Source organism: Alligator mississippiensis, chromosome 12, assembly GCF_030867095.1.
Source record: "Alligator mississippiensis isolate rAllMis1 chromosome 12, rAllMis1, whole genome shotgun sequence".
Classification (NCBI taxonomy): Eukaryota; Metazoa; Chordata; order Crocodylia; family Alligatoridae; genus Alligator; species Alligator mississippiensis.
The window spans coordinates 19,198,617-19,211,452 of NC_081835.1; the positions used below are offsets into that span (position 1 = coordinate 19,198,617).

At 45.6% G+C, this 12,836-nt stretch overlaps 1 protein-coding gene across 1 annotated transcript in view; it reads left to right on the forward strand.

The window, feature by feature from the left end:
* Nucleotides 1-4,728: 4,728 nt before the first annotated feature.
* The window catches only part of EEFSEC (eukaryotic elongation factor, selenocysteine-tRNA specific), a 200,667-nt gene continuing 192,559 nt past the window's right edge, over nt 4,729-12,836 (forward strand). Inside the window, exon 1 of the mRNA XM_059716048.1 lies at nt 4,729-5,077. Coding sequence (XP_059572031.1) covers nt 4,750-5,077 — 328 coding nt within the window. The 5' untranslated portion in view covers nt 4,729-4,749. The remainder of the gene's footprint in view (nt 5,078-12,836) is intronic.

Sequence of the window (12,836 nt, forward strand, 5' to 3'; positions counted from 1 at the left end):
AGCCCTACTATGCAGTGTGCCTGTGTGCTCTGGTACATGGGACATTGCCCAGGGGCAGGGTTAGGGGAGGGGAGGCCTTGGGGGCTGCATCTGCAGTGATTCGGCAGGGAGGAGCCTGGCTGGCAGCCGGAGTGTGGTTTCAGCTGGCCAGGCTCAGATTTCAGGCAGCGTGTGCTGCTGCCATATGCACTGCCCTGCTTTTCTTAGGTGAGGGTTTTTTTGACACGGGGATCTCCTGCGCCATGTAAAAAAAATCCCCTGCACTGCAAATTAGCAGCTCAGGGAATGCCTGCATGTGCAGGGTGTGCGGTGCCACAGATGGGTTTGCAGCACTGCATACCACACATTCCTACTTGTCTGGATGCCCCCTTTGAAGCTGGACCCCGTGTTCGTGTGCTCTGAGGAGCTTAGCATCACTGTGGTCATTCTAATGTCACGTCTTTTAGGACAACCTACATTTCTGATATGAGAAACAAAGCAAGGGAGAGAGAAACTTTAATCCTTCCCCCCTCTCCTTCCCAAATATAGAGAATTTCAAGCCACTGTCATACATCTCAGGGGAGTAAAAAAGAGCTCAAATTTCTGTTTTACAGGTCAACTTTAAGAACCATGGAAAAAAGGCATATTTGTTGCCTATTAAATTAGACATTAAGTTCACAGAACTCTTACTATTAATGCAGAAATGAATAATACAATATATTTATTCTTGGAATGGTAGACTTGAAGGATCACATCATCCAAACCTTTGCACAAATGTGGAGTTCATTGTTCTTAAACCACCCTGGGCAGATATCTATCTGGCCTCTTGTGTATTACTGCACATGGACTTGGAATACAATTGATATTATGTCTCTTACAGAAAATCTACAGAGGGGAAAAACCCTTAAAACATAGAGAATAGTACTTTATTGTATAAAGCCAATTTACAGAAGTATGGATTGTCCTTGACAAGTAGTCCTAAAGTTGACTGATTTATTCAGTCTGTTGCTGGCTTTCATCATGTGAAATATTAGCATACTTCTGGTTTCTAGTGATTCACTTATACTGAATCTGCAGACACATTTGTGTACCTTTTGTTATCTTAAATATATGGGTCCTGTATGCCTTCTTACACCAGTGATAAATACATCCCTTTCCTTTGGTAGACTCTATTTCAGATGCTCATCCACCCTTTTTCTTTGACTGCAGAAGTTTGTTTTAATTTGTGAAGTTCTCCATAGAGTACTTCTAACCATTGCTTAGTTCTTGACTGTTTACAGACATTTAACCAGTTAAGTGAGATGCACTTTTTGCAACACACTACCCTTTCCCTTTTGCCAATGACCTTTTTCAAGAATTTCACAAGTCAGACCAAAAGCAATCTTGCAATGATTGAACCCCAAACCTGACCAACTTCTTTGTACCTAGATACAAAGACTATGTAAAGTTTTTTTTTCTTTTTAAAACACATTTGTTCCATATACTTTTCTCTAAATAAAATTAAATGGTATTAGCCCCATTTCTTACATACTTCTTCAGTTAGAGGTTCCTTATATATACATGCTCTGGATGGATATGGAAAATCCTAGAAGCACAAATGTGTGCAGTTCAGAATGCAGGAGCAGCCCTAGAATAACAAATTAACATGGATGTGATGAAAGAAAACAATTTCAACTAGGAAAAAACTTCAGCAGCCCAGGGATTATTATAAATCATTCACTGGAGGCTTTTGTAATTGATACTCTTGACTTCCCTTCTGTGCCTTGATGTGTTTTTTTTTCGTTTTTTTTTCTGATGAGTTTGCACTGTCATAGCCTTCCTCCTGGTTTTGTGGTTTCTAAAACACAATAGACCTTTCTTCACACTTCATTCACAAGGGTATTTCAGGTTAGAGCACGCATGCACAGTTAGATGGAAGCTAATGGGCACTAACTGGTGCAGGCAAGATCTTAGTTTGGAGTAATCTAGTAGAGTTGCCTAAAAAAGTTGTTCCCCCTTCCCTGGTAATGAGAAGATGTTAATAAACATATATAAATTCAGAGAAGTGTTCCAAGAGTTCAAACAGGAATGGTGATATGTGTTGGACACACACAGATTCATAGATTATAAGGCCAAAATGGACCTTGGAAGATCATTGGGTCCAGCCCCCTGCACCAAGCAGGAAAGACAACTGGGGGGCAGGTGACCCCAGCAAGGTGACCATCCAGTCTCCTCTTGAAGATTTCCAGGGTAGGTGATCACACCACCTCTGGAGGGAGCTTATTCCACAGTCTGGACACCCTAACTGTGAAGAAGTTTTTCCTAATGTTGAGTCTGAATCAATCTTCCAGGAGTTTGTGGCCATTACTCCTGGTTTTCCCCTTGGGTGCCCTGGTGAACAGTTGCTCACTGAGCCCTTGATGTAGTGGTAACCTGCTACCAGGTCCCCTCTCAGCCTTCTTTTCCTCAGGCTGCAGAGTACCAGATCTATCAGCCTTTCCTCATATAGCTTGCCTTTTAAGACTCTGATCATACAGGTCATGAACACCTGGTGCCTCCCGAGGCTGCAGGGCATAGCAACTGCCCACAGACAGCAGTGGTGGTGGCAGTGGTGTGACGGCGGTGAGTGGGGACTGCATGCAGGTGGTTGCGGTGATGTTGGCAGTGAGGGTGGGCCAAGCAGGCACTGCCTGCAGACAGCTGTGGCAGTGTTGGGAGGGGGTGGGGGGTTGCGAGCGCCAAGTGGCAATCGGCAACTGGCGACTGCCCACAGATGCTGCTGGCAGTATCGGGGGGGGGGGGGGGGGCGTGGTTGGAGGGGGTGACCAGCGACCACCTGCATATGCTGCCGGCAGCATCGGCCAATCTCAGGGGGTGCATGGCCAATCTCAGGGCCAATCTCCCTACGCATCGCCAATGATATGGGTGGCTCTTTGGATTCTCTCAAACTTGTCCACATCCTTGTTAAAGTGCGGTGCCCAGAACTGGACACAGTACTCCAGCTGCGGTCTCACCAGTGCTGAGTAGAGCGGAAGAATCACCTCCTTTGGTTTTGCTGGAGATGCATCTATTGATGCATGCCAGAGTATTATTTGCCCTTCTGACTACGGCATCGCACTGTCGGCTCATATTCATACTGTGGTCTATTATTACCCCGAGGTCCGTTTCATTCATGGTGCTAGTCAGTTTGATGCTGCCAAGCCTGTGGGTGTGTTGGGGGTTGCTCGTCCCCAGGTGGAGCACTTTACATTTCCTGACATTGAACCTCATCAGGTTCCGATCCGCCCAACTTGCCAGCCTGTCTAGGTCCACCTGTAACTGTAGCCTATCTTCAAGCATGAACACACTGCCCCATAACTTGGTGTCATCCGCGAACTTGGCCAGTGAGTTCTTCACCCCCCACATCCAAATTGTTAATAAAGATGTTGAAAGGCACGGGACCAAGCACCAACTTCAGATCAAGTTCCTCCTCCTGGTTTGGTGGTCTGTAGTGTAGTATACACCTACAGTAAAGGGACAGGCTTTGTCCTAAAGGGCTCATATTCCAAAGCCAAAACATGAAGAGCTGGGAGGGGTCAGCTGAACATGTAAGTGAATAAATATAATGAATATAGATGAGCCCTGAATCTTTTATTTTGTTTGGGTTGGTTTCTTCACCATACACATACCATTTGCATCATTTACGAGTTGATCTTTGATCAGTTGTTTTTCCTGGCATACCCATAACGTCCCCTTATATGTGTATGGTGTTGTGGGCATGCAAATGAATGTGTGCTTGTGTACGTTATTATGCGAAGAGTGTATATGGAGAGAGGCAAAGATTTCTTAGGGTGAATATCTTTTACTGGACCAATTGCATAGTTGGGAAAGAGTTAGACAAGCTTTCAAATTCAGCACGTTCATCTTCAGGTCTCGATGAAGACTGTCTTGCACGCAAAAGCTCGTTTAACTCTATCCCAAACCAGGCATTTGGTCAACTCAGAGGCATCACCCACAGAAATCCTTGCCTCTCATAATTCCTGGACTGCCCTGGCTACACCATCACTGGAACGATACAAGGTACAGGGAGAGAGTCTGCAGCTGTGTTTCACATGCTATGAAGCACGTGCCCCCCACGCCGTCCACACACCACCCAGAGCAGTCTCCCAGTGCGCTGTTCCCAGGCCTTTAGCTGCGTGCGACCGTGTTCTCTGTGGGGCGGGGGCCAGGCTGTGTCGGTCTCTGCACAGCTGAGCCTGCTGCTGGCTGCATAGGGGTGCGGCTCTGGCCTAGGGCTTCGCTGCCTGGGGAGCCTGCGTGCGTTTCCCCCTCCCAGGTGTGTGTGTCTTCTCCGCCTGGCCCCCCCCCCCCCTTTGTGTGTGTGTGTGTGTGTGTTTTCTGCTTCCCAGGTGTGCGTCTCCGCCTCCCAGGTGTGTCTGTATGTTTTCCACTTCTCTGGTGTGTCCCCGCTCCCCGCTGTGCATTTCCCCCCAGGTGTGTATGTGTGTGTTTTCTGCTTCCCAGGTGTGTCCCCACCCCCCTCCTTCGCGTCGTGTGTGAGTTTTCTGCTTCCCAGGTGTGCGTGTCCGTTTCCCCCTCCCAGGTGTGTCTGTGTGTTTTGTGCTTCTCAGGTGTGTGCGTTCGTTTCCCTCCCAGGTGTGTGTGTGTGTGTGTGGGGTGCCCCCACGCCGCCGGCCCGGGGCGCGGGGAGGCCGGAACGGCTGGCGGGCGGGACGCGCGTTGCAGCCGGGCGCGGCGGCGGACGGACCGGGCGGACCGGGGCGGGGCGGGGCGGGGCAAGGCAGGGCGCCCATGGCGGCGGCGGCGGCGGCAGCGGCCGAGGGGCCGGAGCCGGGTCCGGGGCGGCTGAACGTGAACGTGGGCGTGCTGGGCCACATCGACAGCGGCAAGACGGCGCTGGCCCGAGCGCTCAGCACCGCCGGCTCTACCGCCGCCTTCGACCGCGCGCCGCAGAGCCGCGCCCGCGGCATCACCCTGGACCTGGGCTTCTCGTGCCTCTGCACCGCGCTGCCCCCGCGCCTCGGCCCCGGCCCCGGCCCCGGCCCCGGCCACGGGCACCTGCAGTTCACGCTGGTGGACTGCCCCGGCCACGCCTCCCTCATCCGGACCATCATCGGCGGTGAGGGCCCGACCCTGTCCCTGTCCCTGTCCCTGCGGGGGTGCGGGGCCCGGGCGGGCGCGGGGGCATGAGTGACATGAGCCCCCCCAGGGCCGGGACAGTGGCACCGACGGACACAGGCGTAGGCACGTTGCAGAGACACAGGCGTAGACACATGGCGGGTGGACACAGAGGCATAGACTTGGATGCGGAGATGCAGACAGACACACGGGCCTTGACACGGATGCAGAGACAGGCAGATACAGGTGTAGACTCAGATGGATACACAGGAGTAGACACGGATGCAGATACAGACCGACATGTGGGTGTAGACACAATGCAGAGACAGGGACACACAGGCGTAGACTTGGATGCAGAAACGCAGCCAGACATGCAGGCGTAGACACAGATGCAGGCACAGACGGACATACAGGCATAGTTATGGATGCAGAGACAGGGATGGACACACAGGTGTAGACAAATGCAGAGATGCAGACAGATGGACACACAGTTATAGACACGGGTGCAGAGATGCAGACAGACAAACACACAGATGCAGACACAGACGTGGACACAGCAGCAGCACAGGCACACAAGAGACAATGGACAGACGGACAGAGAAGCAGAGACAGACACAGACATGCGTGCAGACATGCCTGCTGCCGGATGAAGCTCCAGTGTGGATCCGGCCTCTTTGGAGTCAGGAGTGCTGGTTCCCCCGTGGTGGGTTGGGAAAAGGCCCATGTAACCGCAGAGGGCAGGTGGATGTGCACCTTGTAGACTAATGTGCACCTTGTAGACTGAACAGGAGATGGATAGCACGAGCGTTTGAGAGCCCGAGCTCTGGTGCTGAAAGATGTGCACAGAGCAACATAGCAAGCAGAGTGGACTCCATGTAACAACAGCCAGGAGCGGGCCCACATTGGGGATGTCTTTACTGGTACCAGAATAAGTACTGTGGGGAGTGGACCAAAAAAAAGGGCCTGTGTGCTTGCTGGTCAATGAGAGGAACAACCTCCCCAAGCTTTTCACACCTTGTTAAGGCTCACCTTGCTTCTCGGAGCCCCTTACTATTGTAATTGCAACCTTGACATTGACGGGGCTCGGTCAGTCTGGGCTGCTTTAGAAGCCTTGAAGTAATTTCCCCCTTGACTCGGGTACAGGGAGAATGGCTGGGTTACAGTATAGACAGTAGGGCTGAAGAGTTCCTAGGTGCTGAAATGGTTTAGGCAAGTAACTGACCTGCAGATAATGGGAGTTTGTTACAATGTAAGTAAATAGGGGAAAGATTTGGACCAGCATCTTGCTGTTCAGTTGAGCAAATCATACAGTTTACCTATACAGGTATAAATACAGTACATTATGCCAGTATACTTGACCTGTAAAATGGTTCTCATGTGGATGGGGCTCTATTGGCAAAGCTGTGCTTCAGTTTGTGCAGGTGGTTGATGGTTTTATTTTACTGGTACAGTCTATTTTAGAAAAAGTGCAATTTTACCTGTATGACTGTGGACAGTAGGAGCTTCTGTTGACAAAGTCACATTGCTGAAGGTTCACATGTCTTCCCTCCAACAGGCTAACTAGGCCAGAAGAGCTCTACAGAGTAGACTTGGCATAAGACTTGTGTTGGTGTCAAAAAATCACACCCTAGCTAATATATTCATGCTAATACAAAAGTTGCATGTAGACTGTATATGTCCCTCCTGGGTAGGTTCAGAGTTAGTGGCTGGGGAGTTAGGTTTGCTAATTTTTAAAGCATATATATATATTTAAAAAAAATCTTTGTTGCTAAAAGGGGCAGTGTGTTCCTTCTTAGTATATTTCACAGCTCTACATTTTTAATCAGATTTCTCAGTTTTCTTGGAATTTCCTTAATTTAAAATGCTACAGGTTGTCCTGATGAGGAGCTCAAATGTACACTTGTTAGAAATTCAGATGCACAATTCCTTTCCTACTGTGACCCATGTCAAGCTATAGATTTGGAAGCACTGTATATATTTCAGTGACCCTTCATTTTATTACCTTTTTGTGTAAGAAGAGAGGTGAAGGTGAATCTGACTTATTTCAGCTGAATGTTTCAAATAAATTCACATTGGCTGGGGGGAAAAATAACTTCCACTTCCTGAAAGGCACTTAGATTTGCTTGTATAGAAAGGCACTTAGATTTGCTTGTATAGTAAGGCTGTTGCTTGCTGTAAAACAGAGGTGATTGAATCTTGCCCCATTGAAGCCTTTCTTGGCAAACCTAGGAGCTTCTGTATTTGTTCAAAACAAAATGCTTTTGTATTACTTAATACAGGTGGTAATATCAGAAAACTTCATGGCAACTTTTCCATGTACAGTTTTTGGGGGAATGAACTTTAGGATAGAAAGTTGAGCAAAGATCAGGAAAGCCTGTTGAAAGGGGATTTGATGTAGGGAAGTTAAGGTTTTGACTTCTCTTTGGGTATGAATTCTCAATAAAAGGACTTTGAGATCATCATATGTCTTCTGACTCCTGTAGAGCCTTGGTAGGGTGAAAGCATGATGAAGACTGCCTTGTTTGGGGTCATGTGTTTAAATTCCTGTGTCCGGGTTGTTTTAAACAGTAACGGGTCTCGGTACGTGCTGGAGAGAGGGGCTTTTTTGAGTTTAGATGTTACTAATTTTCACAAATATTGTTTAGAAGTTATAGCATTTTTTATAATGTTGTTGCTCCTTTGTTAATATTTATAAGTACTGGCATAAATAAACCTTCTCTGTTATGTGTTCTCTAGAGAGAGAGTTACTTGCAGCTAAAGTTGGAGACTTAGCTAATGTTAATCTGGCGTTTTGTGAGAGACAATACTTCTGACAGTAACTGGCACAAGAAACGTGTTTAGGATTGAGAAGTTATGCAAGTGAGTGGCAATGGTAACATAAGAAAGGACTATTTTAAATGCAAAAAATGCTTACGTTTCTGGGCCATATGTCACCAAAATGCATTAACCCTGGACTCTGAAGTGTACTGTTTCTTGACTAGGAGTTTCAAAATGAGCAGCAGCAGGTCTAACTTCCTTCAGAACAACCCAGTTGGTGCTCCTTAGTGCTTATACACAGGGACCTTCTTTAGAATGGGTTCGTTCCCTGTGCCTTTTCTTTTCTGAGGCTGACTTCGGAGATTACCTGCCAGTTGGAATGAGAACCCGCCAGCTCATTTCATATATTCATGAGAAAAGTACCTTTTGTGGAGCTTTAGTACTTGCCAGTGATGCCTCTGATGCCTATGGCTTTGTGTCCTCCTTTATAGAATAACAGACACTTATTGCTTCAGTTCCCTGGCAATTTGGAGCAACTGTTCTGTTGCTCAGCAATTACAGGGAGAGGATGACCATGTTTTGCATTTCAGAAATCTGTGGGTTGCAGTTAGCCTTCAAACTGTGCTTTGTTTCACAGCAGATGTGGTTGGTCATTTATACAGACACCTGTATAAGTTATTTTCAAGACCAATATTTATTCTGGTAGATGGGATGGTTTTCTTGGAGGTGTCTGTGTAGACAATTGCATTTGGATTTAAGTCTCTGTAAGAAACTGCCAAGATCTGGCAGGGCCAAACTTTCCATTGAGCTGTTCACTCATAAGCAAGACCTAGGTGGGTGCTAGGGGAAAATCTGGTTTTCATCCACTCTGTGGTGTTGAGTAGATAATGGGTGGAACGAGATTTATCATCAGTACCACAGGGTTCTCATTTGCTGCTTTTCTTTTAGCTTTACAAAGGAATTTGGATTGTTTGGTCCCAGCTGTCAATATTATCTGAATATAACAATTAAACTTTCATTGCTCACTGACCATGAAGTATAAAAAAAAATTCTGAAGAGTAAGAGAGAATGTGGGTTATGGACAGTGGATTAAACAGCACAATGGAGATTGTTTCCTGCAAAAATAATTCTTTATTTATAATTGTTCAGACACATGGAATTACGTATAAAGTAAGCCAGATCAATTTAGTTCTGATTGTAATTCTACCCAAAGACTGGTTCTTGTTTTAGTAGAACACTGAGACCAGATTAGCATGACCTTCTACAGCATTTTCATATCAGGAAATGTACAGAATGGAAAAGGCAAAATTACAGAAATAGAATACTGCGGTAATAGAATATTGCAATTAAAGAAATACAAAGTAATGAAAAGTGAAGGAGGAGTGTACTTTTCAATTGTCTCTGACACTGCACTAAAAATTCTTGATTTCGGTTGCAGAGTAAAGCTTTGATACTACAGTCTGATCTGTGCATGTCCCTCAGTCTCATTTGGGTTCAACATGATTGGAGCTTAAGTGAAATATAATCTAATTAGTTCTCTGTATTGGAAATGGTTCAGTTCTTGGATACTGGTATTGCTTGCTCTTCTACCTTTCCAAAACCGTAAGTCTGACTTCCAAATCAGAAGCTTTAAAAAAAAATAGATTATTTTGATCCTGTTTCTACCTTTTGAATCTCTAGACCTCAAATTTTCAAGATTTTCTTTGCAACCACAAAGCCTAGTAACATCTGCTTGTTTTTCTTTTTTAAATGAAACCTGTGATTCTCTTGTAATCACAGCACTCCAGGAGCCGGGATTTCCAATACAGTGTCAAGTATTATGAGACTTGCCATGGGATCCTGAGTGGGAGATGCTAAAAAGTACTTTGGGTGCTGTATGAGATGGCAAATACTTTAAAAATGAACTCTTTCCTTAGAATCAGGAAGGAAGAGAAATGTCAAAATTTAAATCCAAATATTCTTTTATGTACATCAGACAGAACAGGTAAAATCTGTGGTCTGTAAAGTAGGTATGATGCTAAGGAGGCCTGATTAATGGTAAATCACTTAGTGATCCCCAGAAAACCTTAGTGGTTTTATATATACATGCACGGTGTTATTTGCGGTAGTATTTAAACCTCTATTTGAAGGCTTTCCCAGGGTGGCAGTTACTTTTTAAAGAGCTAAATGAAACAGTGTGTCCCTTCATATCATATTGGTACTAGCTAATTGTCCTTAAAGGGTTTCCGGTAGCTGTGTCTTGTATCCTTGCCTGTTTGTCTTGTTGTTTTGCAGGACAGCATTTGACCTTGCAATACTTTTCCTGGTAACACCAAACAAGCCTCACCGGAGAGGAAAGTTTCAAGTCTAAACGAATGCAGAATGTTTGAGTGGTAACCAAATGGAATGGAAGATGGAAGTCATATTTCATTCTGTGTGGTTGCATTTTTCTTCTTATAGAGCTTGCCCTTGAGAACAGAACATATCAAGTGTTAAATCAAAAGAATTTTTTTACCTACATGCTAGGACTAGAAAATGTTACAGGCAGCTCCACCTATGATGTTGTCTTAAGGTTTTAGCCCAGAAGGTTATATTCAAGGTTGGAATGAGAATGACTGACAGTAGACTTTTTAATATATTACTTTTTAGGTCTTAGTTACATTTTACACCCCATCACTTTCAGTTTGTTCTTGGACACTGAAACCCAGTGGTTTAACCTAGCAGTGAAGTATTGAAACAGACTGGGAATCTCCATGCTGCCATGCATTTCCCTGGCTTTTACTAGTGCCGCACTGCTTCAGTTTGCTAATTTTTGGGGGAGGGTAACTGAGGAGGGCCACAAAACAATAGTCTGAGGATGTGGGGAAGAGGGGTCAGTTGTAGTAATAAGGTTATATGATTACACTGTGAAGATGCATGCACCTCATTGTGGGATGATTTAAATGTATATACAAGATCAACGTCTTTGACATGCTGCTTATGGGTGTCATGGTTAAGTGTGCAATGCTTCCCCTGTGTATCATCACATGGCCTTATAAAATAGAGAAGGGAGATAAGTGATGTGCTGGTCAGGATTCTCTCTCAGGCAGGGCCGTCCTGGGGGGTGTGTGCGAATTGGGGTGACTGCCCTGGGTCCCATGCTTTCAGGGGTCCTGCGAAGCTGGGTGGAGTGGCCACAGTGACTCTGTGCTGCCGCTGGCTTCATGTCTGGCTGCTTGGCACCCACTGTCGGCGAATCCACCGCCGGCTTCCTCACGTCTGGGGGCAGGACCCCACACAGACTGATTTGCCTCGGGCCCTGCACCCAGCTTGGGTCATCTCTGCCCACGGGCTCCAGTGTTTCAGGTTCCCTTTAAGTTGTTGCTCAGCATAGAATGGCTGCTACAGTTACCTCTACAGTCAGTGTACAGTTCTTACTTTTGAGAATAGTACAAGAACATGGTTCAAGTTCGTTTCTGGTTATAATGAGAGACTATGATGTGTAATTGCATATTTTTCCTTGTGGCAAGGTGGCCAATCATATAACCAAGGCCATTGGTTGCTGTTTGGCTTGGTAGTGGTAAAGATGCTTGAAAATGGTCTCCCAGTTATGTAGCATAACTATGCTACGTAATAGCATAGTAATATAGCTACGTAATACATAGCATACAACTATGCTACGTAAGCATAGACGTAATTTGCTGAAAATAGAACTTCATTTGGAGGATGTATTCTTAAGTTTTGTCACAAACAGCAAGATGCTCATCAGCAGATTGCATAAGTGAATTTCCATCTCGTGGCTGAATAATTTTCTATAATCTAAAATGTTGCTTGTTTCTGTTCTCAGTTGCAACTTCTCTTTCCCTGCTAGCATCACAAAGAGCCAAAAGCCCTATCTGGGATTGAAGTAGAAATGGTAATTCTAGGAGTAATACATTCCCCCTTGTCCATGTGTGTATTGAAGTGCAATATCACTTGATAGACGTGAGTGGTGGTGTCAGAAATGTTCTTTGGATATTGGTGCAAGTGTAAACCAGTGTTTTGGTTGAGGGATTTTAATCCATCTGGGCTAGTCTGTGTGCTGCTGCTTGTTCTGAGTTTCTCTTTTGGTACTGAGCCTTATGAATTTCTGTGAGGGTGGAATTATCCTTGTCTGAGGAATAGGGCATTGGTTCATGCATTTGTTCTTCATAGGCCTATACATCCAGTAGGGTCCTGAATGGTTTCTTGACTGAGTTCAGCAGTAGGGGAAGCCTGCAGAGAGGTTTTACAAGTTAATCTTCCAGGAGAAACTCAATCCTCATATTTCATGTTAAGACCACTCTGCGTAGCAAAGTAGTTTAACCAGTAGCAGATTTCTGACTTGCTGATGGTTAATTTCATGCCCTCCAAAGGGTCAGTGCACGAATACAGAGGTACATGATTACCTCATCCCGGTCACCCGCCCTCCCCACACACGCAGTAAGGGATACCGTACTGTTTGTTTTAGGTAAGCTGTTTGCAGATGCCCTTTATATGCTTGACTTGGAGTGAGCTGAGCTGGGTTCTCAAAGAATATTTGAAAAAACGGATTTTGCCTATAAAGTTCAAAGGACAGGGTAGTCTTATCGAGCTTTAATTGGAAAGCTACTGCTTGACCCTGGTTGTCTAAACCTGTGGGGAACTTTCAACAAACTTGTAGAGTTGTAATCCTTATGCCTGTCTGAACCTTTGACCTTTTTTACTTCATAACCAGAGCTTCATTGTCACCTTTTGTCCCTACAGTTCCTTTCAAAGAAGGCTGCCTGGCCACTGTCTGTTTCCACTTTGCTGCTGTGTTCACTTAAGGAAGGGTAATTCATACCTGATACATTGAAGAGCCAAGACTTCTGAACTTGCACAAGGACTTGGGGAAGGGAAATGAGCAGAGGGAAAGCATGTCTTGCTAATGCAAATGAGTAGCAAACACGTGGTTGGGAGATCAAGGGAAATGCGAGCTCAGTACCAAAGTTCACGTTTGGTCGGAGGTAGATCATTTGTAAGACTGTGGTGGCAGCACTTTGTCA